The sequence below is a fragment of the Tachypleus tridentatus genome, chromosome 2 (genome assembly GCF_004210375.1).
Source record: "Tachypleus tridentatus isolate NWPU-2018 chromosome 2, ASM421037v1, whole genome shotgun sequence".
Lineage (NCBI taxonomy): Eukaryota > Metazoa > Arthropoda > Merostomata > Xiphosura > Limulidae > Tachypleus > Tachypleus tridentatus.
The window spans coordinates 151,347,638-151,374,642 of NC_134826.1; the positions used below are offsets into that span (position 1 = coordinate 151,347,638).

The 27,005-nt window shown below is 32.5% G+C and overlaps 1 protein-coding gene across 2 annotated transcripts in view; it reads left to right on the forward strand.

Moving 5' to 3' along the window:
• LOC143245369 (uncharacterized) overlaps nt 1-27,005 on the forward strand; it is a 67,092-nt gene that overhangs the window by 29,798 nt on the left and 10,289 nt on the right. The window contains exons 10-15 of one of the 2 annotated variants that reach the window (XM_076491628.1): nt 3,350-3,528; nt 4,079-4,211; nt 4,742-4,809; nt 10,032-10,238; nt 15,861-15,975; nt 17,474-17,795. In XM_076491628.1, the coding sequence (XP_076347743.1) occupies nt 3,350-3,528; nt 4,079-4,211; nt 4,742-4,809; nt 10,032-10,238; nt 15,861-15,975; nt 17,474-17,795 (1,024 nt within the window). The remainder of the gene's footprint in view (nt 1-3,349; nt 3,529-4,078; nt 4,212-4,741; nt 4,810-10,031; nt 10,239-15,860; nt 15,976-17,473; nt 17,796-27,005) is intronic. The other variant, XM_076491629.1, reaches the window with a different exon arrangement.

Consider the following 27,005-nt stretch of genomic DNA (forward strand, 5'->3'; position numbering starts at 1 on the left):
TGTTTAAACAATCCCCTGCTTGGATTGTGACTGTGGCATTATAGAGCAAAAAGGTGCAATTAAAAAGGCTTAGGTGTGAAGTTTTGATGAAAGTTTTCCTCAACACTGTTTATCTATTTTGTGTCATGTAATGTTTCAAGAGTCTTCAGTGACAAACGATAATTTGTACTAGTTACAAGGAGCTCTAGCCAAATCAGTTTTGTGGAATGAGAATTTTGTGCATAAAAAATATTACTAGATGTAACTTTGTTATATATTTGGATAAAACTGCATATAATGGAATCTGAAAGAAATCCAATGTTCTATGGCTTACTGTTTTATCAATGATATAATCCTTTGAATGTATTTTCATGTATGAGTGTTAGATCCCAATCATAAACCGATTCAAATGCTGCACATAGTGATACGGTATTGTATAAAGGAGAAGAGCGTCCATATGCTTGATCTTTCCACCCCCTTTTAACCCTTTCTCGCTGATCAAAGATGCAAGATGTCTTAGGGAAATAGTCCCTTACTTCCATCTGAGCTATCATCCAGACCCTCCTCCTTCCTTAAGTCGACTAAACAGGCACTAGCTGGATTATTGGCACCAGCCAGTGAAAGTGGGTTTTCTCGGGGTTCTCCCGTTTCCCCACATCAAAATTGTGGTATTGGATTTATAGAACCCAGCTGCACTGAAAGACCCTAAGTCATTTATCTGTTGATGTTTTTTTGTGATATTCACGTATAGCGGGTGCTCGGTGTCATTATATCGGTTTTTCATTTTTTTCACCTGTTCATGATCATGACTCTAATGTCATTACCATCAGGATGATCTCGTCTTACTTCATGTATTGATTTTTTTTCTCCAAGTCGCTCAATCAAATTCTCAAATCAAGAGTGGGGCGAAGATAAAGTATCTTTCTGAGCACCCCCAGGTATCTCTATTTCCTCATGGGAGGGAGAATTTAAACCAAAACAACTGTCAGTATTTTGTTTGTTTCCTTGATCAGATCCACTTGGGTTTGAGAATGTTACAAGAAATACTGTCACACTTTCCCAATGAAATGCTAAAAATGTTTTTTATTTTCCCTTTTCATATTTTCATCTTTGGAAGCTCTACTCAAGTAAGTGGTTGAATTTAACAATACAAAATGTATATTTCTTCTTTGTGTTCATTGGCTTTAAGATTTTGACCAGCAGTGTATTAATGAAATTTGACAAGTAATTATTAAACATTACAAGCTTGTTTTACCTTAAAATAAAACATTTTACTGATTTTTTTCTTTTGTATTTATGAAGAATTTACTTTGCTTGAGTGAAGAGTAATTTTTATGTAAAAGAATAAAAACATCTTGATTTTAAAGTTTTGATATTTCATGTGTATAACCTCTAGAATTCCTTTAATAAATAACAGAATATTTTCAATAGAACATTATATTTTATCTTTTATTTTCTATACTTATATTTATTTGAACTGTTAAGCTTTTCTCGTCTCTTTACTTTTCTTTTTATGATTTTATTATTGGAATTTTTAAAGTAGCTTACCCTTTTATTGAAAGCAACATCGTGTATCCAAAGTCCATTCATCATTTCTTTTAAACAAGAATAACAGAGTTTGTGACTTGCATAAACTCTTTTCCTTGCAGGTGTAATTGTGCTAAGCCTCATATTTTTACAACCCAAATAAAATTTATTGCAGCTTTCAAGTATACATTTCAGAACACAAATGATGTATTAGTCACTTGAATAACGTGTCAAAACTGCTATAAGTTATCTGGCTTCCTATGTAAGCTATAAATAGGTTAAATGGATGTTTTAAATGTTCTGATAACAAGATTAGGACCTTCTAATTCCATTGTTTAGGAGTTTTCCTATACACATCAAAGAAAATATCATAAAATGTATGTAGAGAAGGTCCTACTTGTAGTAGTTATAAACTGTGCATCAGCCACATTCAAGTGATTAAATAAATATATTTTAAAGTATATAGAGATAGAATGGGCTTATAATGTTTTAAAGTAACTTTCTAATTGCCCACTAGTGGCACAGCAGGTGGACTCACACCTCTAAAAACTGGTTTTTCAATATCCATGGTGGGCAGAGCACAGATAACCCATTGTGTATTTGTGTGCTTAATTCTGAACCAAACAATCCTTTCCAATTAAGAAATTAAACATTAGTTACTTAATCAACTGAATCTTATTTTGGTCCCATGATTACTTAATTAGCAAATTTATTTAAATAAAGTTTGGTTATAACGATGTAAAATATCATGACATTCGTACTCTAAAAGAGCTGTAACCATTATAATGCTTTATCTATGTATAAATGTTCCAGCTTTGTTTTCATTGGAAGAGACTACTAGGACTACATCATGATAAATGTTTGGCTTTGTTATGTATTTGGTTTATGTGCCAGCTGATAGCTTATGGAAAGTGCAACAACATAGTGCTTGTGAGATTGGTGTTGTTACACAGTTTATTTCATTTCACGCCACATGCGTTGGAAGTTGAACACCAGTAGATAACATAGCCTGTGTTCTATGCAATACTTGCCACATCTTCCATGACTGAGTCATGCCTTACCTGCATGCATTTAAACTGGTCTTGACTATTTGACTTCTAGTCTTGATCATTATATAATATAAGGGGGTTCCTTTTTAAGTTTGGTTAATCCTAAACATGCCTGAGGACTTCTGTTTTTGTTATCCATGTCAAAAGAATGTCATGTTTACAGTTACTACAGCTGCTGGTGAAAAACGTTCTCAATTTGAATATTTACTTTTACAAAAATCATCACCACTAATCCATTTTCTAAACTTTTTTTATTTTTTCAAAGTTTTTATACCTTCCTCTGTGAAAACAGCTTTGTTAACACTGTTGGTATGTATGAATTTTCAAGTACATTTTGATAAATATAAATCTGACCATCTCGTTTATATTTTAGCAGCATTGTTAATTTGTGTTTTTATTTTGTCTCTTGAGTTAATAGTAAGAGGCTAAGCATATTTATCTGACCTTTGACCTTAGTTTGAACAGCACAGAATTAAGCTACTGTTTGAGATTGAATGATTAATCTGTTATTGAGATGAACAATAATCTTATGTTATGTTTAAACTGAGACTTATTAAATGAATACTGCTGTGAGTCATTTTGATCTGTTAAAAATGATATATAGGTATAGAATATACAAAAAGTATAAATTATTTGTCATGTACAATATATTACTATTGTCTATGGCAATTTAAAGTAGATATATGTGGTGTCTAAATAAGAGTTACTGCAGACTTCACTTTATATTTGCTTCTTTAATGTATTAAATTGTTTTTCGTCCAATTTAATTATATGTTTAATTATTTCCACTTCAGACTCTTTATGTTGGAACTCTTTCAATATTCTGACTTTTTATCTCCAATCTACTGTAAAGCTAAGTCTAAATATGACACTGATTTTTGCCCGTCATAATGGAATTCGAACTTTCTGTCCTCCGAACCATATTGGTGATGAAATAGAAGGAATAGTTAACATAAAGCTACCTCAAAGAAAGGTAATTTATATTTCATGCTGATGGATTTTCACTGTGACTTAATCTACTATGAAGTAATTTTATGATACACTTATTATGAGCTTACTTGTGTAAATTGAGTGAAAAATGGCATACAAAGTTTAAGTAGGTAAAGAGTAGCATTAGGATCTATTTGTTTGATATTAAGAACAAATCTCTCTGTGCTGTAGTAACTGTGTGTAGTTTGAAACCCAATTTGTTAACTCGTAGTTACATCAGTTAAAATGTGAATTATTTACCTAATTTTACATATCGTGTGGAAAAAATTGGTTACAGAAACAGTGTTGTTTGTAATTAAGCACAAAGCTTTACAATAGGCTATCTGTGCTTTGCCCACCACGGGTATCAAAACCCAGTTTCCATTGTTGTAAGTCCAAAGACCTACCACTGTGTTTCTGGGAACACAGAAACAATCGAAATAAAATAAATTATGAAGTAAAAAATCCCTAAATGTTTTATAATTAAAAAGCAGTAAAACAGTAATCTCTGTAAGCCACAGTTTCAGATAGAGAAGTATGATTTAAATTTTCAGATAAAACCAACATTCTTCTTACAAGGACCTCAACAAGTTTGTACAGGAGTGTTTCAGTTACGAGTTTCACAGATTATAGGTGGAGGAGCATTTGGACTGAAATATTCTTGGTCTGTAACGTCCAGTCCAGCAGGTATGTGTTTTAATTACCATTGTTCTTTTAAGGTAGAAAGAAATGGCTCATAAACTTATCATGGACTTTCAGATATTGTCATTTTAAATCTTCATATGCTTATTTTTATTTTTCATAGGATTTAATGTGCTGAATAAGTCTATACTTCAAAAGGAATAAATAGCTATTTTAAAATGATTGAAATACTAGCTCTATTAAAGCATACTTTTTGGTAAACTTTTATTTGTCTTTGTTTGTCATTGAATTGCACATGATTCATATTAAATCGATATGGTAATAAACTGTCAAATTTTTGATGCAGTTTATGAAGAAAAACAAACTGTTTCAGTTCTTTAATTACTATTTTGAAAAAAGGATTAGGCCTACGTATAGAGGAAGTAACTGTTGTAAGTACTTGTCTTTAACAGTTTAGACTTACTGATAAGTAAGAGTCAATAAGTATGTTTTCAAACTTAAGGTACATAAAATCTTGCTTTTAAAGAAAAACACTTTTATATGTTTATAATTAAATGTTTGGTTTCATATTTTAGTGAATTTATCAGTCTTTCATGACATACTGCACTACAAGAGAAATGTTGTGGACATTCCTGTGGAAATGGTAAGACAATCTTATTTAAATCCTTTCAGATCCTCCGGAGAATAATTGTAGGTGTTATATTGTGAATACTCCTATACATGGGACACAGTAATTGAATATTTAAGGATAAAATATACATTATTTTAAAGAACAACCTTCTCTTTTAACTTCTTTATGGATTCTTGCAGTCCTTCTTCAGTTTTATCTATAATAGCAACATTTTTCAGAAAAGTCCAGATCCAATAATGTATTATTCCTCAGCTTTATTCTACATTCTTTAGTTTCTATCTGCTTCATTACATGGTCAGATAGTTTAATAAAAAAGAATGATTATACTCATTCTTCGTACACCACGGTTGACTTAAAACTGCCTGTTAGTCCATCTGAGAGTTTCACCATACATTTTGTTTCCTGGCAGATTACCTTCATTACATTTTTTATTTGGTATTTCCTAACAATTATCCACATCTCTTTTGGGGTTGTGCTGTTTATTGACTTTTCAAAATCAATCAAATTTATGTAAACGTGTTTCTGAAATTCAATAGAATTCTCAATAATTGCATAAAGTATGAAAATATAATCTTTCATAGTTCTACCAGCTCTGAATTCAAACTGCTTTTATCATAGTTTCTGATGAGTAATAGTTTTTATTTGTACTAGTAGGACAGAAGTAAGAACTTTACTTAGTAACCACGTAATCCCTCTTTAATTATAACAATTATTCACATCTCCCTTCTTGGACAATACAATTTATATTTTAGTCTTATGACATTAGTTTTTCCTCCATACTGCATTAAAAAATCTTTGATAATCCCTTTCCACCATGTATTCTCAAGACGGCTGGTGTGGGGGATTAAACCTTTATTTTGATGAAAGTTTTCATACCCATACCAGCCGTCCTGAGAATATATTTTTACTTCAAGTGGGTTTCTTGTTATCACAAATTCCCTCTTCACCTCCTTATTGATATTGGGTGCTTGTTGTTCTTCAGTTTTTGAATAGCTTTCACTGTTTTATCACCTGATATTTTATCAGTGTTTATACTTACACCATTGTCCTTATTATTGGCAACAACACTTTTCCTTAACAACGTTTTGTTAATTCAATAAGTCCTTTAGCCCCCTTAGTGGTACAGTGATATGTCCTTGAACTGCTAAAACGTATGGTTTTCATACCCATGGTCGACAGAGCACAGATAGACCTTTGTGTAGCATTGTGGTTAGTTACAAACAAAATATGCTAGTCTTTAAAATATTCAACCAGTTATTGTATAGTTTCTTCTTCCATTTTAATTATATTCACGTCTTTATCTTGGACAGTTATGTTTTTTCCCACCTTCCTTTTTCTTCTGTTTCAATCAGTTTTCTTTACAACAAGTTTTGCTTGACATTTTTACTATTTTTACTTTATAATATGCTTTGTATTTGTCCTTCAGACTATTATCTAAACTGAGTTGGACCCTTACCTTTCGTATGGCTTTTCTTTGATCAGTTAGTTTCAAGGTCTTGTGATATCCATATTTCTCTCATAATTTAATAGTAACTTCAGAACTTCTCTTCACTGTTTCTTTGAATCTGTTCTTCTATTCCTTGATTTTCTTCTGTTTGATAATACTTTAACCTTGGTTAAGTTTTGTCTTCGTGGATCTAAAGTGTTTTGTAAACATCGGTGCTGATGATAGAAGCACGGTGATTTTTTGTTTTCAGTAGTTTCAGTATTCAGCTAGTTTGTATTGTATTGTTACACATAGTTCAAGTGGTGAAGAAAGAAACAAGCTGTGATATTCAGTGGTCATTTATTGATTAATAAAAGAAAATAATTTGAGTGTTAGTGTGTGTTATTTCCAGCATAATTGCTTATTATTATTTGAATATGTTTATATAATAATTCAGACCCCAGGAGAGAGACTATGAAACGTTTTACAGAAGACTAGTACAGGGTTAAACCTATTCTGGAGGTTCAGTTGATGTAAACTTGTTAAATTTTTGTTTCTGAGGTTTTAACACAAAAACTGTTTTATTAAATTACACTTTTAAACTTTTGTTAAATGGTAGAACCTAATAAGTAAGTATAAAATAGATTAAAATATACAAGTTTATCCTAACATGATACAGACATCTATTTACTTTGAGGTAAATAGTAACCAGTTCTTACCCTGGTTCGAATCTTCTATTCACTCACTTCAGTCTCAAATCTATCAGTTCATGCCAGACTGTATATTATATCATAGTTCAACGTGACACAGCACCTGTATTAGTAATTTTAGATCCTCTTTTTTACAAAACTTGAAGTTTACAATAATACAGCACTAATTCTCAATGATGTAAGTCATCATTGTTATTCTTATAAAGTTATATTTCTCACAAGAAATTTTGTTTTAATCGTACATATATGTAGCTCATACACTGGGAATGAAAGTATTAAACACCCACACTAAACCCAGTCCTCCTTTCTCACAAGTAGAGTTGAATAGTTTTCTATAAAATAATAAGGACTATGATTTCTCTGATGCTAAAGATGACCTCTATGTGATCTGTGTCAAAAATCTATCTATAAAATTTGAATCACGTTTTACCAAATTTAAAAATTTCAAATTAATGCTTGAATCTATGCATGATCCATTTCAATTTGACTTAGGACATTTCAGTAAGGAAATTACATCTTTTTTTGTCTTTGGATAAGTGTGGATTTGAAGACGAAATGTTTACCCTGCAAAGAGTAGAACATATAAAAGGTAAACAAAAATGTTCTGTCAGAGAATTTATTCCGATAAATAAGAGTCTCCCAAATTTAAAGATAGCAATTTTAAAATTACTTTCCATGTTTGGATCCACATGGGTGTGTGAGTCAACATTTTCTACGATATATTTTCTCAAGTCTAGATACAGATCTCGCAAACTGACATAAATTTAGAGGCAGAGCTAAGATGCTCGTTGAGCTGAGATATTAAGCCAAATTTCACGAAGTTTGTGATGAATACTTCCGTCAATTTTCACGTTGAAGGTTAGTTGAAAGGCAATTATTTTGATTCAACTAACATCTTTCAATGTTTTTAATAGTGCAGCTAACGTTGTTTTCATTAGCCACAGTTGTGGCCACTATGAAAAATAAGTTGCCCACCCCTGAACTGTATGATGACATTCTCATGGCATCCTAGTAGTGTGCCCTCTGGTGGCACTACGTGGAACTGTAAGTTCATCATCTCTGTGTCTGAGACAACACCACCACTACCTATTCACTTCCCCTCTCCTGTTGCCTGAGGTAGCCATTTGGTGAGTACTACACAACATTCTCATTAACTACTAACATGCAATACAGATTTTTTAATATTATCAATGTGGTATTAGGTTGAAATACCTTAAGTTTTCCTTCAATTAAACTTAAAATAATAGGCATGTTACCCTTACAAAGCAAGTTAACAAAGTTAACCCCAATGCTCATCTGAAACACAGTTATTGTTGGTTTAATTTTTGGTTTATATTAACGTTTCTATAAAATGTTTTTTTTTTTCTGGAGTTCAGTGCTACAGAGTATAAAATGATATGGCTTAAAAGTTTTATACAATATTGATGCCACAACTACTGCAGAGATACCAACTATTTCAAATGACGGAGCGTAATGATTGTAGACAGATCCCTTTCACAGTTTTAGTCCTTTTAGATTTGTCAGAAACAAGGCAATCTGGTGAATGAGGCCTCTTTTTTTTCCAACTCGTGAACGATCGCACTGGTGTTTCTATGCTGCTTAGAAAACGAGATATACCCATCTATGCGAGCGCTGATTGGCTGAGAAGCACTGATGACGTAACTATGGATCTTACCACGTACCCAGTATGGAGAAGCACCGCACTCAAACTATTGGTAGAAGTCGGAGATACAAATATTTTTTTATCATTTCAAACACAAACATGATTATCGCAAGTAGCCATTCGGACGATGTCTTTTATTTATTATCAAAATTTATTTGCATCTCACTAGAAATTTTTTTTCACCCCTTTCAAGCCCTGGGGAACAATTTATCACTTTATTGTATAGGCCTATATAATATATAATAATTTGCGAGTTCCAATAAGTCGTAATATTTGTCTATATGAGCGTATAGTCGTAATGTGCACACGAAAATCGTAATGGTTGGCATCTTTGTTAATGGGTCACTAGACGTGCACCATATGATAACATCCTACACATACTGTGATGCATATGTAGATACTAATTTCACAAGAAGAATGTATGACAGAGGGCTGAGAATTCTCTTGGGAAACCATTTCTCCAACTTAAGTGATTGTGGTATTTAATGTTCCTCGTGTTGTCACCATTGAATAATATATGTGCTCAAACTGTCACTTACTAATCTGTTACTACAGGACACTAGTGTCGAACAGACATCTTGTCAACTAAATATGATATGAGACAACATAAATGTTATTTGACTAAAGTACTCAAAAACACAAACTTAAAATGCTAAACAAGCAGTTTTTCTTTCTATATAAAACTAGATTCAACTTTCAGATTTAGCGAAACCACCTCCTGGTCATACACCTTGTTTTCTTCCACTTCTTTCCATGACTTTTCTTAATTACCCCAAATTCCTGTCATTCTAAATCCTCTAGACATCACTATTTATTCACGTGCTTTATTTTACATCCATAAGTTCGTCTTACCATTATCTATTTAATTGGCCTGGCATGGCCAAACGCGTAAGGCATGCGACTCGTAATCCGAGGGTCGCGGGTTCGCGCCCGCGTCGCGCTAAACATGCTCGCCCTCCCAGCCGTGGGGGTGTATAATGTGACGGTCAATCCCACTATTCGTTGGTAAAAGAGTAGCCCAAGAGTTGGCGGTGGGAGGTGATGACTAGCTGCCTTCCCTCTAGTCTTACACTGCTAAATTAGGGACGGCTAGCACAGATAGCCCTCGAGAAGCTTTGTGCGAAATTCCAAAACAAACAAACAAACAAAGTCTATTTAATTAATCTACAAATAAAATAAAATGATAGAAATTCACAATTATATGTTGTAAAATTTACTACCTGAAAGTGGGAACTTTTCATATGGTAAATATTATGTATAACAATTTTCTGTGGAGTGTTAATTGTGTAAACATTGTAAGATGAGTAACTGATTATAACAGTCATTTACGGTAGTTAGAAAGATGAATGTGTTCTTATAATGTGATGAATTCTTTTTTGTTGCAAGAAAGGTACAGACACTGACACATGTGTATATGTTTCACCATAACTTTCAGCTTCAACCAGAAGTTCAATATGTGTTTTCTGTGTTTGGTGAGAATGTCTTGGGTGTCATGAGCGACATCTACTATCATTCTGTGGTCCGGAAGAATTTACATCAGCTAGCTGTTTCAATAGCAGGTTTGGTGGAAGCTGATCCCTCTCAGGATAATATGTACACAGCAGAAATAGATCAATGTGATGAAGATGTATTTCCCATTTCAGTAAGTTATACAGCCTTTATATTTAGAACATATACAGAAAATATTTCAATGTGTTTTATATAGATAAGAATATTTTGTTTTTACATTTACAGAATAATTCACATTTAGAGAACTGTATAGAAGGTTTGATTGCACTGTCATGCATGATAGTAATTGTATGGATCGACTTGGGTCCATATGCCTAACATAATGTTGTAAAAATCTATTGTAATACATACATAGTTTATGTGTTTAGCCAACAGCAAATTGTGTTATCACTTATTTTGTAAAAGGTTGTATAGTACCTTTGTTTTCTACACTTTTTGCTTGTTCAAAAGACATATTCCATGATAAAAAGGCATTGTATTGATTGATAAATGTTGCTACACATCATATTAAATAGACAAATGAATTACACTATATAACACAAATTTTGTTCCTGCATAGTATGTGTTATTTCTTAATTACTTATGTTGTAACAGTACAGAAAATGGCCATTATTCCCTTCAAATTTTGTTTTTGTGACCTGATTAACGAAATTTAGAAATGAACCTATTTTCTATGTAAAAATGGGCAAATTTGGCACATTTTCATTTACATAAGGTCTGAATAAAACAACATATGTTTCAAAATTTACATGTATTTATACGAAAGTTATACTAAAATATTTATAAGTGAGTAGCTTTTCAGATTTGCGACTGTAAGGTGAATCACTTTCACGAATCAGTCCCCAAATATAGTCTCACATCATGTTTTCATTATACGCTTCCAGGTCACAAAAGCAAAGTTTGAAGAGAAAAAGAGGTATTTTCCATTTACTTTAGGCATAAACAATTGGAAAATAACACTTTCTGCCCAGGAACAAGAAAAATAAATATTTTGTCACAAAGTAACTGCTTACAATTGGAAGAATAGATGTAGAAACATAAAGCAACAAGAATATCATAACTTTCTAGGATGCATATTTTTACATGTACCATATTTCCCGGTATCAAAGACACCGCACTATTTTGATTAGCTAAATTTCGATAAAAAAAGATAAACATAAGAATAAGGTTGGAACACTTCCATCAATCTTACTAAGATGTTTCATGGATTGTTTAATGGTACATAAATCCTCTTGTCCACTTTTCCTTTTTTGTGAGTTATATGCTTATTATATATCTCTTTTTGAAAGTGTGTACCTTATATTACCACTAGAATATCTGTGTTATTACCAGTAATAACGTTATTCTAAACCTGAGTAGTTAAAAAGAATGCAGTAATTACAGCACCATATGTACGGTAATCTGTTCTTATTTATTTATTTGTTATTTAACAGTAAGTAACTTGTACATGTAATTTTGGGTTATATAGAGGGGCTTGGTTTACCGTCTAGTATCAAAACGCTTCCTTTAGTTTAGATTTAAGTCTAGGAGCAAGCGTTTCAATACCAGACAGTAATCCAAGCTTCTTTATATGACCCAGAATGAAATGTATAATTTACTTAATTAGCATTAAATAACAAGTAAATAAATATATTCAATATTATATAATATAAATAAATATTTTTTCCCAAAATAATTTTCAAAAATAGGGTCTATGGCGCCGGGAAATACGATAATTATGTTTTTCATTCTTGTTTTTGGTAACAATATTCAAGAATTTACATATGTAAAAATGGCTGGTTTGGGTTGAGAAAAATTTTATATAGAGGAGCGAATAAAGTCTCAATATTCAGTCTCATTCACAGTTAATTTGATGATACGAGTGCTGTATGTACGATAAATAAAACCATTCGATCTGATCAGAAAAAATAAATTTTTGATACTATCATATTTATTTTTGTTGTACATACATGAAAAGGTGCTGATACGCCATCAAAGCACATTCTACTAAAAAACACTGTTTTGATGTAATAATTTATTGATAACAAAATTGTAGGGATGTATTGACAGATTTTGTTTGCTTTGGGAAACTTTAAACCCTTAAATGGCAGCCATCATCAGTTGTTGATGCAACTTACAACATTTCCATTGTTTAAGGGTTAAAGGGAATTTAGAGATAAAAAATATAATTATGTTGAAGTTAACATTTCCATATTAACGAAATTGAAGAAAAAATACAGTTTGTTTATTTTTGAATTTTCTGCAAAGCTACACAAGGGCTATCCGCGCTAGCCATCCCTAACTTTGCAGTGTAAAACCAGAGGGAAAGCAGCTAGTCATCACCACCCACCACCAACTCTTGGGCTACTCTTTAACCAACGAATAGTGAGATTGATGATAACATTATAATGCCCTCATAGTTGAAAGGGCGAGCATGTTTGGTTAAAAAACAGTTATCAGTAGAGAAAATGATGTTCACCCGAATTAATATTGAACATTCGCTGATGAAGAGTCCACTTTATTAGAAAATAATTGTGTGGTCACATTGGATATTTACAGTTAAGTTTTATTCATCATGTGTTCAAGCTGTCTCTCAATTCTTATTTTCAAGTCAAACATAGTTGGTGTTCACCGGAAAAACTGAATTTATATATTATTGTGTATTGAAGAGGAACTGTAGTTTTACTAATTTAGAGAAATTTATTGTGTTTTCATCAATATGTCTACTTCAGTTTTTCTGATTAGCACTAACACAATAAACAACAGATGTTAAATACTCAATCTTGACAGGAGAATGGTAATATTATAAATATAACTTGTTTTTGACATTATTTGTTTTTATTAAAATTGTTTCTAACCCTAACCAAATATAATGTGGCTTAATATTTGTTATGATAAGTATTTGTTTTGTCATACTTTAGACACAGTATTTTGTATTTAGAATTGAATAATTAAAATGCACAACATTTCTTTATCATGTTTTTATTTAAAGTTAAATGCACATATTTTTAATTTTTAAACAATACATGTGTGTATTTATACAGTAAAGCCATATCAGGCTATCTACTATGTCCATCAAGGGGAATGAAACACCTGATTTTCGTACTGTAAGTTTGTAGAAATTCTGCTGTCTCACCAGGAAGCGTTTCAACAATGACAAATGTGTTTTTCAGTAATCAGAACTGTTCTTAGTCATTCTCAGGGAAATCTGTGTACTAACATATCCAGTATAACTATTCATTGAATGAACATGAGCTGTGCAAAGCAGTAAGAAATAAATCTTCATATATTAAAACAGCGTTAGTTATTCATGAAATATTTGTAATTTAAAAAGTAAATAAATAAATTACACCAGCTGAATTGTGACGACTTCCATTATCTTTCGAATATGAGCTTCCAAATGTTCTTAAATCAGTATTTTTGTAGTTAGTACAGAACAAGGCAATGTTGTGAGACTGCTTAAATTTTCAATATTCAAAATACAATCTGATGTTGAACAGTTTCTGATGTTACAATCAAATACCTCTAATTCCTATTTCTCTTTTACCATAAAACATCAAAATATAGACTCCATATTTTTATCACAAGAATAAAATACTGTGTTTGAATCTCTTGATTGTTTCCTGTTAGGTATAAAATACTTTTTTAAATCTGAGTATAGCACAAGTGTTAAATTTAGTTATTTACGGAAGCAATATTTTATTTCAGGTTTTATAACATAACTGTTTATGAAGAAAATCTTACATATATCAGTTATTGTGAAGAACAATTGTTGTATTATTACATCATGTTACTAGAACCTTTTAAGCTTTTAAAAACTAAGTTTTTAAACTTTATTGACAGATTTAGTTTATTTTAGAGGATGGAACAGTGAAGATGGACTAATGAGTTACATGTCATCTGAAAACATTATGTTAAGTTTATAACTAACTCAAACTATACTTTGTCCACTTTTGTAGGCAAAAAGAAGCCAAGAACATTCTATACACAATGAAATATTATGATACAATAACACTCAATCTGTCAATAAAGTTTAAAAACTTAGTCAGTCTTTTATCATTCATATTCCTATCAGGTTTTTCTTAAAATCAGTTAAATTTACTGCCTCTACAACATCTGAGTACAACCAATTCTGTTAGAAAAATGAAACTGTCTCAGCTGAAGATGCCCAGGTAAAATTGATATTTGTTTCCCCCCAGCTCTACTGTTCTCACTGTTATATATGATAAAACATGATACATGAACACTATCAGTTACCTTTACAATTTTAAACACTTCAATCAGATCCCCTATAACTATTATATTTCCCAATAAAAAATAATTTAATAGATCTTCGCCTCTCCTGATATGATAATTACTCTATCCCAGGCACTGTTCTTGTAACCCTCCTCTGAACCCTTTCAGACAATTCAATGTCTTTCAGAAGGAAAAGATCCAAAACAGAACACAATACTCTAAATTTGGCCTAACCAGTGATCTATGCAATGAAATTATAACCTCTTTAAGTTCGTATTCAATATTTCTGTAGATACAATCTAAAATACTATTTGCTCTACCACTAGCATCAGCACACAGCTTGTATGTTAGCTGAAGAGACTGATTAATCATAACACTAAGGTTCCTTTCATTCAAGACATTGATGAAGTTATCCCCGTCCGTATTATATTAAAATTATAGTAACCAATATGCATTGTTTTACACTTATTATAATTAAAACCCATCTGCCATTGATTTGCCCAACTCACCAAATGATCTAAATTTTTTTGTAAATTAACACCATCCTTTTTACAGCCAGCAGCACCTAAGATCTTAATAACATCTACAAATTTAAGTAATTTATTGACTATTTCTTCATCTATATCATTGATGTAAATTTTAAAAAACAGAAAAAGTCCCGAAACTGAGCCCTGAGGTACCCCACTTGTTACATTGATCCAGTTTAACTGAACTCCATTTGTAACAACCTTCTGCTTTCTTCCACCTGGCCACTATTCTATCCAGTTCACTAACTTATTCCTCCACATCTATAGAGTAAATGTTTTACAAGTCTTTCATGTGGTTTTTGTATTTTCCAAGATTCAACCTAGTTCCTGAACTTTGTCTTTTCCCAATTTCATTTTATAATATCCTCTCAGAAGAAAATTAAATTTCATCTCCACGTTTTTGGTGCTTTTTAAATGTCATTATACTCAATTACAAAAATAATTATACCGTCTAAAATAAACTAGAGGAAAGTAGGTGATACAACAAAGATTTTTATTTAAATCTGTGTTTTACATTTGTAAGTTTTACAAGAACATTTTCTGTGATGTTTGGACTCTTCAACTGTTTATTATTATATGAAACAATATGAACATTTTCACAACCCTGAGGTTCTAAAGAAATGTTTACTAATGTCCTGCTTTTTGAGAAATAAACAATTGAAATTTTGAAGTTTTTAGATGTTTCACATCTTAACTATATTTTAATTACTTATTAATCCTATTTGATCCTTTTTTGTTCTCTACTTGTTCTGTTTCCTTTTGTACTTGTAACTGGAGATTATTGATTGCATTTTTAGAATTATGATTCATAATTATTCTCTTTGCCACAACTTATTTGGTATGTTAATACTAAAAGTTGATATGCAACTGTACGTTGTTAAAAACTTCATTGAAAAATGATGTAGCCAATGTTAAATCAGTTGTGGCTGTTCTTATTTGGTTTATCTGGTTAATAGTATCTTACCTTTTTATCTATCACACTTTCTTACAAGAGATATATATATTACTTTCAGTTCTACTGGCATTTGAACAGCAGCGACTTCTCTCTGCCAACCATTAGTTCACGATTTTTGAGAATACTGAGATACGATATGAAGGGAAACAAATTTTACGAATTAGATGTTGCAGGTAATGTCATATTTTGTGTATTAACTAATTGTTGAAGTGTAAAATATTCAGTTTTCTTCAGTAATTATTTTTATATATATTTACATTGATGTTTATTATTATTAATATCAGTGGTTATCCCAGTAACCTTGTGTCTGAAAGATGTCACTGAGCATTACATACATGTTGCATACTAGGCAGTAGAGGGCGATTGCATCTATAAAGTGGCATCACAGGACGCCTTGCTAGAAATGACGTAGTAGTTCCATGAAGGAGCAACAAGGGACCCGTTGACATAATGAATATGAAAATAGTTTACAACCAAACCACCAGAGGGTGATGTAGATCAACCTGGTTACGTTATCAATTTGTATATTTAATTGACTTGTACAAAGAAGTAAAACTATCATTTTTAGTTTTTATAGGTTTAAAATTGCAATACAAATTTTCAACACATTTTGAAACTATATCATTTTTTTGCAATAACGATCGTGCAATCTGATCCACATAAAAAGATGTACACATTAAGTACACACGAAAATGTTTGCGACAAAACCATGAACAATCACACAATTAATATCTTTGTGAGATTCAGTTTAGATAACAGCTTTCAATGTGACATATGTTGGCACAGGTACTAACCGAAATGAATACAATATTACTATGTAAACTTGTGTAACAGCTTAGTGATAATGTAACTTATAAAACAGATGCTACATAAGCCTGAAGTTATGTAGTATATACTGTATTATTTATATTGTAATGTAAGAACTGTGTGGACTTGTGTAACATCTGTTTAATAGGTTAGATTATCACCAAGCTGGTACACAAGTCCACTTTGTTCTTACATTACTATATAATATACTGTATAAATAATATAGTATACACTACATAACTTCAGTCTTGTATGAAGTTTGCTTTATAGGTTAGATCCATCACTAAACTGTTACATGAGCATAAAAATTCGTGTTTCTAAAGAGAAAATTAGGATTTATTTAACTTGAAGGTGCTTTAGGGGTTGTGAATGAAAATACAGAAGAACCAACAGAAATGTTTTTTTCTGATCTTTGTAATTAGAATATATACAAAAAATGTTTATATAATGTTTATTATTTCCTCATATTTTAAACTTTCATAGATATTCCAAACTGATATTTAAACCATTACCTTGAAGGTGATTATTTTTAAACACTTATATCAAGAATAATGAACAAAGATGAAAGAGGTTTATAGGAAGGATAGCAGGATATATGTCAAAAATAGTATTGGTAGAAGTCGAGATGAATGAATCATCTATATAGGAAGTAACGAGTCATTTTATAGCATGTGGTTGTTTGTAAAGAGTTTTTGTTGTTGTCATTATCATGACTAATAATAAATATAAAAACTGACTGTCTGAACAGTGTATGTTGTTTAGTGGACAGGAAGGTAGAAACTTTGACCGGAATATGATAACATAAAGAGAAGTAAACGAAAGTTTTAATGCTAATATTATGTTTACCTTCATTTGTTATTCTAGTTATTGATGAAAGGAAACAAATTTTGATGGGCCGATCATCCATTGTTATTAGAACCAAAGAAATACAACTGGTGACGAGTACGAGAATTAAATTTCTGACAATTGGTTATAAACAGCCATTTTGTTTGAATGGGTCATATTTTGATGATCCCAGTAAAGAAAATACAACTATGTTCTATCAGTGGATGTGTTTTCTTGATAATGGGTTACCATGTTACATCACTCAAGAAGATGGTGGCATATTAAGACTGGAACAAGTTATTGGAAATGATGTTTTTTCCCGAGAACTCTGTATCAAGGATGGGTTACCCCAACTGCAAAAGTAAGTTTTTATGATTTATATGCACCTTTTTTATGCATTCTTGTAATTTAAAGATCAAACACTGGTTAAAAACAAGTGAAGTGCCGTTGAATTTTTTCGTAGGTCAAATTTCATTCTCAGAATTGGATATCGTACTCATAGGTGCTAAAGTCTTAGCTTTGCCAATAGGGTTGATAAGTATATGAACCCTACTCTTGTTTTAATCAGTTTTTGTGATGACCACTTGCGAAGGTAATTTGAGTAAAGACGAATTAAATTCAACAAAAAACAACCATAATAGACATGTGTATATATACTTAAAGTCATGTGAAAATGTTAGGACACCCTATGAAAAAAAGCCTGTGTATTTTTGTGACATTTTTGGATATATAGATATTTAATCTCAAGTTTAACAACACTGAGAGATTATAGAAATATAACTAAACAATTAACACTGAAGAAAACACTTTTCAAGATCTTCTGTAAATGTAATTCTACAAAAATGCATATTCTAACTGAGGAAAAGTTAGGACACCCCCACATTTATTCCCACTTAAAATGGCTCAACTCACACACAGGTGTATCACACCAGGTGCACATGATTAGAAGATCGTTACTCAGCACTTTGAATGAGGCTTTCCCTATTTAAACTTCAGACATGTTGTTTGGTGTGCTTCTGGCTGTTGAAGTGAGAGTGAGCACCATGGTGAGAGCAAAAGAGCTGTCAGAGGCCTTCAGAAAGAAAATTGTAGCAGCTTATGAGTTTGGTAAGGGATTTAAAAAGATCCCAAAAGATTTTGAAATCAGCCATTCCAATGTCTGGAAAATAGTCGACAGAACAGAGGACATGTTTGGCGTAAACCAAATACAGCATTCCAGGAAAAGAATCTCATACCAACTGTGAAGCATGCTGCTTTGCTGCAGCAGGACCTGGACAGCTCACAATCATAGAATTCACCATGAAGTCTACTGTGTATCAGAGGGTGATTGAGGATCATGTGAAACCATCTGTACAAAAATTAAAGCTGAAGCAGAACTGGACTCTGCAACACATTTTCTGCCAATAACTTTACCAAGGACTGGCAGAAAATTAAGAAATGGAGAGTCCTGAAATGGCCGATTCAAAGTCCAGATCTTAATCCCAATGAGATGCTGTGGGGTGACTTGAAACAGGCTCTACATGCAAGAAACCCCTCTTACATCTCACAGCTGACAGAATTCTGCATTGAGGAGTGGGGCAAACTTTCTTCAGACCGATGTCAGAGACTGGGAGATGGCTGCAAGAAGCGTCTCACTGCAGTTATTTCAGCCAAAGGGGGTAACACTAGCTATTAAGGGTTAGGGTGTCCTAACTTTTCCTCAGTTAGAATAAGCATTTTTGAAGAATTACATTTACAGAAGATCTTGAAAAGTCTTTTCTTCAGTGTTAATTGTTTAGTTGTATTCCTATAATCTATCAGTATTGTTGAAATTGAGATTAAATATCTATATATCCAAATATGTTACACAAATTCACAGGCTTTAATAGGGTGTCCTAACTTTTTCATGTGGCTGTATGTGCTCGAGTTGAACCACGTTTTTGTGAAGTCTGAAACACTTAAACTTTGGTATTAAATATTACACTATCCAACACATGCATTTCACACAACCAACATGCCAATTTCTCCCATTGGTATTGTGGTAGATTTTAAGACTACAGTGCTAAATTCCATCTTGTGATTTCCCCAGTGGACACAGAAGATAACGAGGCTTTGTTCTAAAATAAACAATCAAATCATAACAGACATCTTGAAATAACATTTGAAAATAACCAGTACGTCAGTATTAACTAGACATACAAAATACAAACAACAATTTGAACTAAAAGTCAAAAGGGAGTTAGGTTCAAAGTTACAAAACAATAGAGAAGTAGTTGGGAGAAGTTGTATAATATTCCTTCATAGCTTTGCACTCACTAATGGTGTATAATGTAATTAACAGTTTGTACTGTTAACTATAACAATGTAAACAAAATCCATTCTTCCCACAAACTGTCGTCAAACTAACAAAAGTATAATGTAATACACTGTATAAATAATACACTGTTTACGACATAAGTTCAGTCTTCTTGTTTTGATTCAGTTTTCTAGGTTCCATTCTTCACCAAGAAACAGAAGTAATGTTCTTTGTTTCTACTTTATGACTAGATTTGTACTTCATTCCAATAAATAATTTAATATACATTTTGTAATTTTTAGCTTGTCCAGTGCTGAAGTACTACTACAAGTAGTTTTTAATGTCGTTTCAAGGTGTTTGTTCGTGTTATGTTAATATTATAGGTAAGGATAGTGATATATTTAATACTGAGGTTTTGACCTCTTGTTTCATTGTGAAAATGTAATGAATTTAGGTGTATAAATTTATTTACGTGTTTGGTATGTTTTTTATTGAAATTATTTTACTGTGACTTGAAATACTGAACGAAATTGCCTTTGCATCAAACATTGCATTAGACAGTCGCAAAAAATACTTATATATGTTACAGTTATTACTGGTAAAAATACTCATACGTATTAGTGTTAACACTGGTAAAAATACTCATACACTGGTAAAAATACTCATACGTATATTAGTGTTAACACTGGTAAAAACTAGTATTAGTGTGGTAACACTGGTAAAAACACTGGTAAAAATACTCACGTATATTAGTGTTAACACTGGTAAAAATACTCATACGTATTAGTGTTAACACTGGTAAAAATACTCACGTATATTAGTGTTAACACTGGTAAAATATCACGTGTTAACACTGGAAAAAATACTCATGTATATTAGTGTTAACACTGGTAAAAATACTCACGTATATTAGTGTTAACACTGGTAAAAATGCTCACGTATATTAGTGTTAACACTGGTAAAAAATGCTCACGTATATTAGTGTTAACACTGGTAAAAATGCTCACGTATATTAGTGTTAACACTGGAAAAATGCTCACGTATATTAGTGTTAACACTGGAAAAAATGCTTACGTATATTAGGGTATTACTGGTAAAAAATACAAATATATATCAGTGTTATTACCAGTTGCAAAGTAAGAATAATAATTACTGATATTAATTTAATATTGTGAGCAGTAGTAGTGATATTTAACTGGTAAGTTCTAATTTATACATGATTTAGTTTAATTCCTCATTTTCGCAGGTTGTTATATTTGATTCATTCATCATGTTTATCTCCTTTATTGTTACAATTTATTGTAAAGAAGTATACTCGACTTCCAGTAGCATAATGAGAAAAATATTAATTAAAGTGTAAAAGCAAAAACAACAAAAATACACACTGAACTTTCTGAAATTTTCTTCCTTGGATTAGCTTTACTGGCTCTGGTATGTTGTTGTCACCTCATCTTTTTAATTTATATTGTACTGTGCTATGCACTGTTTAGTCATTTTTATTATTGTGTTTGACTTGCCTTTTGTCATATGTAGAACGTTCATTTAAACTGTTAGAACAAAACTCCACCTTATACCATTACACCAGTATGGAACAGGGTCCCACCTCATACCATTACACCAGTGTGGAACAGGGTCCTGTGAAGAATATTGAGATAAGTGCTGCCACCTGTATGAAAACATTCATCACAGGAACAGGAAGTATTGTGATGTCACACTTTATATTTTTTTTGTACATGTGCTCTCATTGAATAAACACATATTAACAGGTTATGGGCCCAGGAATGCTCTAATAGTGCTTAAACAGATGAAATTGTTTTAAAATTGTTAGTTCAAGTAATCAAGGAGATACTGAAGTTTACTATAGAACAGTTTACAATTTTTGTTGGATGGCACAGGATTTACATGGATACTTTATCACAAGTACTGGGTGAGTCGTTTCCTTTGTCTGGAAGCCATTGTGAAATACCAAGATAAACTGTAAGTAAAATTTTGATTGTCACTGTATTTTCTCAAGTCATATAAAGGGAGAAATAAATCTAAATCGAAGAAAGGAATATTACAGTTGTGGTTAAAATAGTTTGACAATGGAAGATAAAATATCAATTGATAAGTTGGGAGAAAATAATTGGGCCACATGGAAATTTCAAATGGAACATTTATTAAGAGGAAAAGGGCTATGGGGCCATGAGACTGAAACAGAGGTATTGGCAAAGACAGCCAATGGTAAAACAAGGGCAGATAACAACAGGAAAAAGGAAAGAATATTTTCAACAATTGTTCTGAATATTCAAGGTGCACAACTCTATCTTGTCATCTCATGCACAACTCCTAAGGAAGCATGGAATGTACTGCGTGTTCACTTTGATTGGAACATACTAGCCAATAAACTATTCCTGAAATAGAAGTATTTTCGATTTGAGATGAAAGAAAGCATGACAGTCCAGGAACATTTGAAACAAATGAAGGAATTAACAGATCAGCTTGCTGAGGTTGGGGTGGAAATAGCAGAAGAGATTCAGATTGTTACTTTATTTAGTAGTGTGCCAGCTAGCTATGATACAATTGTGACAGTCCTGGAAACCAAAACTGATGATATCTCATTAGAATTTGTGCAACAGGCACTGATTAATGAAGAACAAAAGAAGAAAAAGACCACATCGAATGAAACATCATCAACTGCATTAGCCACTCGTAGCAACTTCAAACCACATGGAACACAAGAAACAAAGCAAAGGGATAACATCTTCAAGTGTTACAAATGTGACAGAGAGGGACATATAAAACACAATTGTCCAACACTGAAGGAAATGATCCACAAATCTAAGAATGTGGATATTAATGTGTTGGAAGATTATACTGATGGAAATAGTGGTGTTACTTTTGTAACAAACCAGAATAAAGGAATAGGAAATGGGGAATGGTTGGTGGATTCTGGTGCATCTAGGTATATGACACACCAGAGGAACATATCAAATTATTACAAGTTTCGCACACCTCAGCAAGATAGGATTGGTGGTGGAAGAACTGTTGAAGCTCTTGGAGTTGGAAACTGTAAACTAGAAATGACATTTAAAGCCAGTAATTCAAAGCATGTCACAATGCAGAGTGTCTTTCATATTCCAAAATTAGCTAACAATCTCTTTTCAGTAGGAGCAGTTTGGAGTTAATCGTTGTTACATCTGAGGTAAGTCAGGACAATTCCATGGCATGGGTACAAGAAAGAATGATGGTCTATACAAACTGGACTGTAAGACCAGTGTTATTGAGAATGCTTTAGTTGTCTCAAACAGCAGTATGAATGGCTTGGATACATGGCATCAATGACTAGGGCATGTCAGTGTTTCACAGTTACAGAAGCTTGTCAGGAGTGGAAATGTAAGTGGAATCAAATTCCAGAAGTCTGATGAAGCCAGTTTCTGTGAGGGATGCACTGAATGTAAAATGCACAGGAAGCCATTTAAGTCAGTGGGAAAAATCAGATCAAAGAGAAGACTGCAATTGTTACACAGTGATGTATGTGGTCCTATGCAAACTCCAGCTATTGGAGGTAGCAAGTACTTTGTTACATTTACTGATGAATACTCAAGATGCTGCAGAGTGTATTTCTTGAAACATAAGTCAGAAGTCTTTGAGAAATTCAAGGAATTTGAGAAGTTGTACTCAAATGAATCTGCAGAGGGCATAAAAACCCTGCGCACAGATAATGGTGGAAAATATACGTCAAATGAGTTCCAGCAATATTTGAAGTCAAAGGGCATTCATCATGAGATGTCAGTAGCATATTGTCCAGAACAAAATGGTGTTGCTGAGAGAAGGAACAGAACTTTTGTGGAATTAGCAAGAAGCATGCTGTCACATACTAAGTTACCAAGAGTGTACTGGGCGGATGCTGTAGCTTATGTGGGTAGCAGAGTATCCATATCGGCAATAAAAGATGGTAGTACACCATATGAGAGATGGTTTGGGAAGAAACTAGATGTAGAACACATGAAAGTGTTCGGATGTCTTGCATATGCACATGTGCCAGATGCATCAAGACAGAAATTAGACATGAAGGTACGTTTCATTGGATATGATAACTGCACCAAGAGATATCCACTGTATGATGAAAAATACAGGAAGATTTTCATACGGCAAGATGCTATCTTTAATGAAACAGAATTTGGACAAGAGTCTGTGACAAATGAGTATATCTTATGAAGTGAACAGATAGTGGACCAAGAAACAGAAGTTAAAGTTAAAGATAAAGCTGAACGACCAGTAAGAAACAGGAAACCCCCATCTGCTATGGATACGATGAGTATGCTGATATGGCAGCAGCAAATGAATCAGTTTGTCACACTGCAAAGTTATGCAGTATGTTAGAGCCAAGCAATTAAGTGAAGCAATGTCAAGTGACAAGGAGTGGAAGTCAGCCACAGATCTGGAATTTGACTCTTTACAGGAAAATGACACTTGGGATCTGGTTGAATTACCAGCTGGAAGAAAACCTATAGTTTGTAAGTGGGTGTTCAAAGTTAAGTATGGAAATACTGGAAATGCATTTGAAAGGTTGAGAGATAATGTTGGACTTGCACCAATGGATAAATGAAGCAGATAAAGTGATGATTATAATAACAGATTGACAGTAATTGTGAGTTTGTGTAAAACTTAAAATTAAGTGGGAGTGTTAAGAATATTGAGATAAGTGCTGCCACCTGTAGGAAAACATTCATCACAGGAACAGGAAGTATTGTGATGTCACACTTTATATTTTTTTTGTACATGTGCTCTCAATGAGTAAACATGTATCAACAGGTCCCACTTGATACCATTACACCAGTGTGGAACTTGGTCCCACCTTATACCATTACACCGGTGTGGCCCTGGGTCCTCAAGAACATCCTTTGGGTAACAGTTCTTTTTAAATTATATAAAGTAGTTATTTTCCTAGTAGTGTTTTGTTTCGTTCTAGTTGTCGGGTACTCCTATAAAGCACTTATAATAATGTGGAAAGAATACATCAAGAACTTCCATAATACATACCATATATGTTTTCAATCTTTAAATGGAATATGAAATTGTATTTATGAGTAACATTTAGCTTTTGTTTTTGATATTTTAAAATGAAAACATAATCATAAAACTGACTTTTTGGTTTTTGAAAGACATGAACAATTACTTTTATTTCTGTAAAAAATCAAGCAGTACGAGATGTGTAGACTAACTTAAGGTTTTTACAATTTATTCGACTTGTCTTTTACTCGTATGAAAAAGAAGTATCATAAGTATCACTGTAATATTACATATTATCAAACAAATCAGGGTTAAACAAGTTTCATGAACATACTTAGTCCTAAGTATGGGGCAAATCATCTGTAACTTGTATTTTATCATGTGAGTTTTCACTGCTACTACAATTTATTGGGATATACCATCATTTCTCGCCGTTTATCGTGCAATTTGAAAAATCATGCTCTGGACACAAAATTTTTGCCAGAGTGGGAAACAGGAAGATGTTTTTTAGAGAAATATGCAAAACTAAAGTTTCTTAGTGGCATGGTGGTATGTCTCTAAACTTACCATTTTAGATATCAGATTTTGGTAGCTGTGGTAGACAGAGCACAGATAGCTCATTGTGTTGCTTTGTGCTTAACTTCAAAAGAAACAACTCAAACTACGTTATTAAATGTGCATCGATCTGAAATCATGATGGACTCATGGATATAATTTCCTAAAGTCAGCGCATATGGAAAACCCTTTAGAAGTTCGATACAAAAATACTCACTCCAGAGACATTTGGTGGCACTATGTTCATATTTGTAAAGGATGAACAGTCATTAGATCTTGCATCTAATGGAGGGAGGAGTTAGTCATGATCTGGCGACTTCCACGTTGGTGATAGATTTAAATTGTATATGTCTGCAACAGTTCTTGGACTGTTTGATATTAAACTTGTTTTCTCATTAAACAAATAAGGATTAATTAGTATGTGAATAACAGCATATGACATTTTGATGTGTGTTAATTGCAGTTGGCTTCCTGCACAACTGTAGAGTCCATTCTGTTACTGTTGTTTATAATAAGATATATTACTAATATTAGACCTAAGAATTTTAATGTAATATTGTCATCAACTCTTACCTTTGACCCTATCACCCTATCGCAGCAGGCAACGTATAACAGTACTTTCCAGTTATACATCCTAGTAAACTATAACTCTGAAATTTGGCAAGCTTTCAATAAACTTTAAAAGTTTCTTACTACACCTCAGTCAAAAAAGAGAAATTTTAATTAAATATTTTTCTAAAATTATTTTTCTTAATTATACAGTGTCAGAGTGTTGACTGTTCCAAGTTTAAAGTAATCTTCATGATAAGATTAAAATACTTTTCTTCGTCTGAAAAATTTTAAATAGCGTGTGTATAACAATGAAACCCCCTAAATAAATGATTTTTTCTCCATTAAACATTTGCATTTTATTTTTTTATATTCTTCACTCTGACGTTATTCAGTTGGTTGATTTTGACCGACCTCGTAACCACCATAACCTTGGAAAACTGGGAAATAATTTTTTTATTTCCACATTTTACTTTATGGAATGACTGTAGATAGTAACTAAAAATCAGAATTGTTTATACGAGACAGCTTAGACCTAGCAAAGGCAGACACCTCTTTGTGCTTACATTTTACTCTTATAGCCTTTTGAATTATGTTTATTTAGTATTCATGCCATATGATTACTGTTCACAAGAAGAATTTGTAACTCTCTTTATGGTATCCAATTAAATAACAAGTGAATTACTGGTGAGCTATCTCATAAAACTTATTGGCCAGGTGGGTTAAGGAGTTCAACTAGTAACCTGAATGTTGCGGGTTCGAATCACGGTCGCATCAAACATATTCGCCCTTTCAACCGTAACAGTTATAATGTGACAGTCAATCCCACTCTTCGTTGATAACAGAGTAGCCCAAGAGTTGGTGGTGGGTGGTGATGACTAGCTGCCTTCCCTCTAGTATGACACTGCTATATTCGGGACAGCTAGCACAGATAGCCCTCGAGTAGCTTTGCGCAAAATTGAAAAAAACAACAACATAAACATTATTTTTAACATTATTATTTATTTTACTTTATTTAGCCAGAAATGTTTTATTTTTTTTTACATTTTAATTACTTTTATAAAAAATAAATAATGGATACACATGAAACACAAAAACTAAAGTACTTACTAGTACAACTCGGGTATGACCAGGTGGTAAGAGAGCTCGACTCGTTATCTGAGGGTTATGGTTCGAAGCCCCATCACACTGAACATG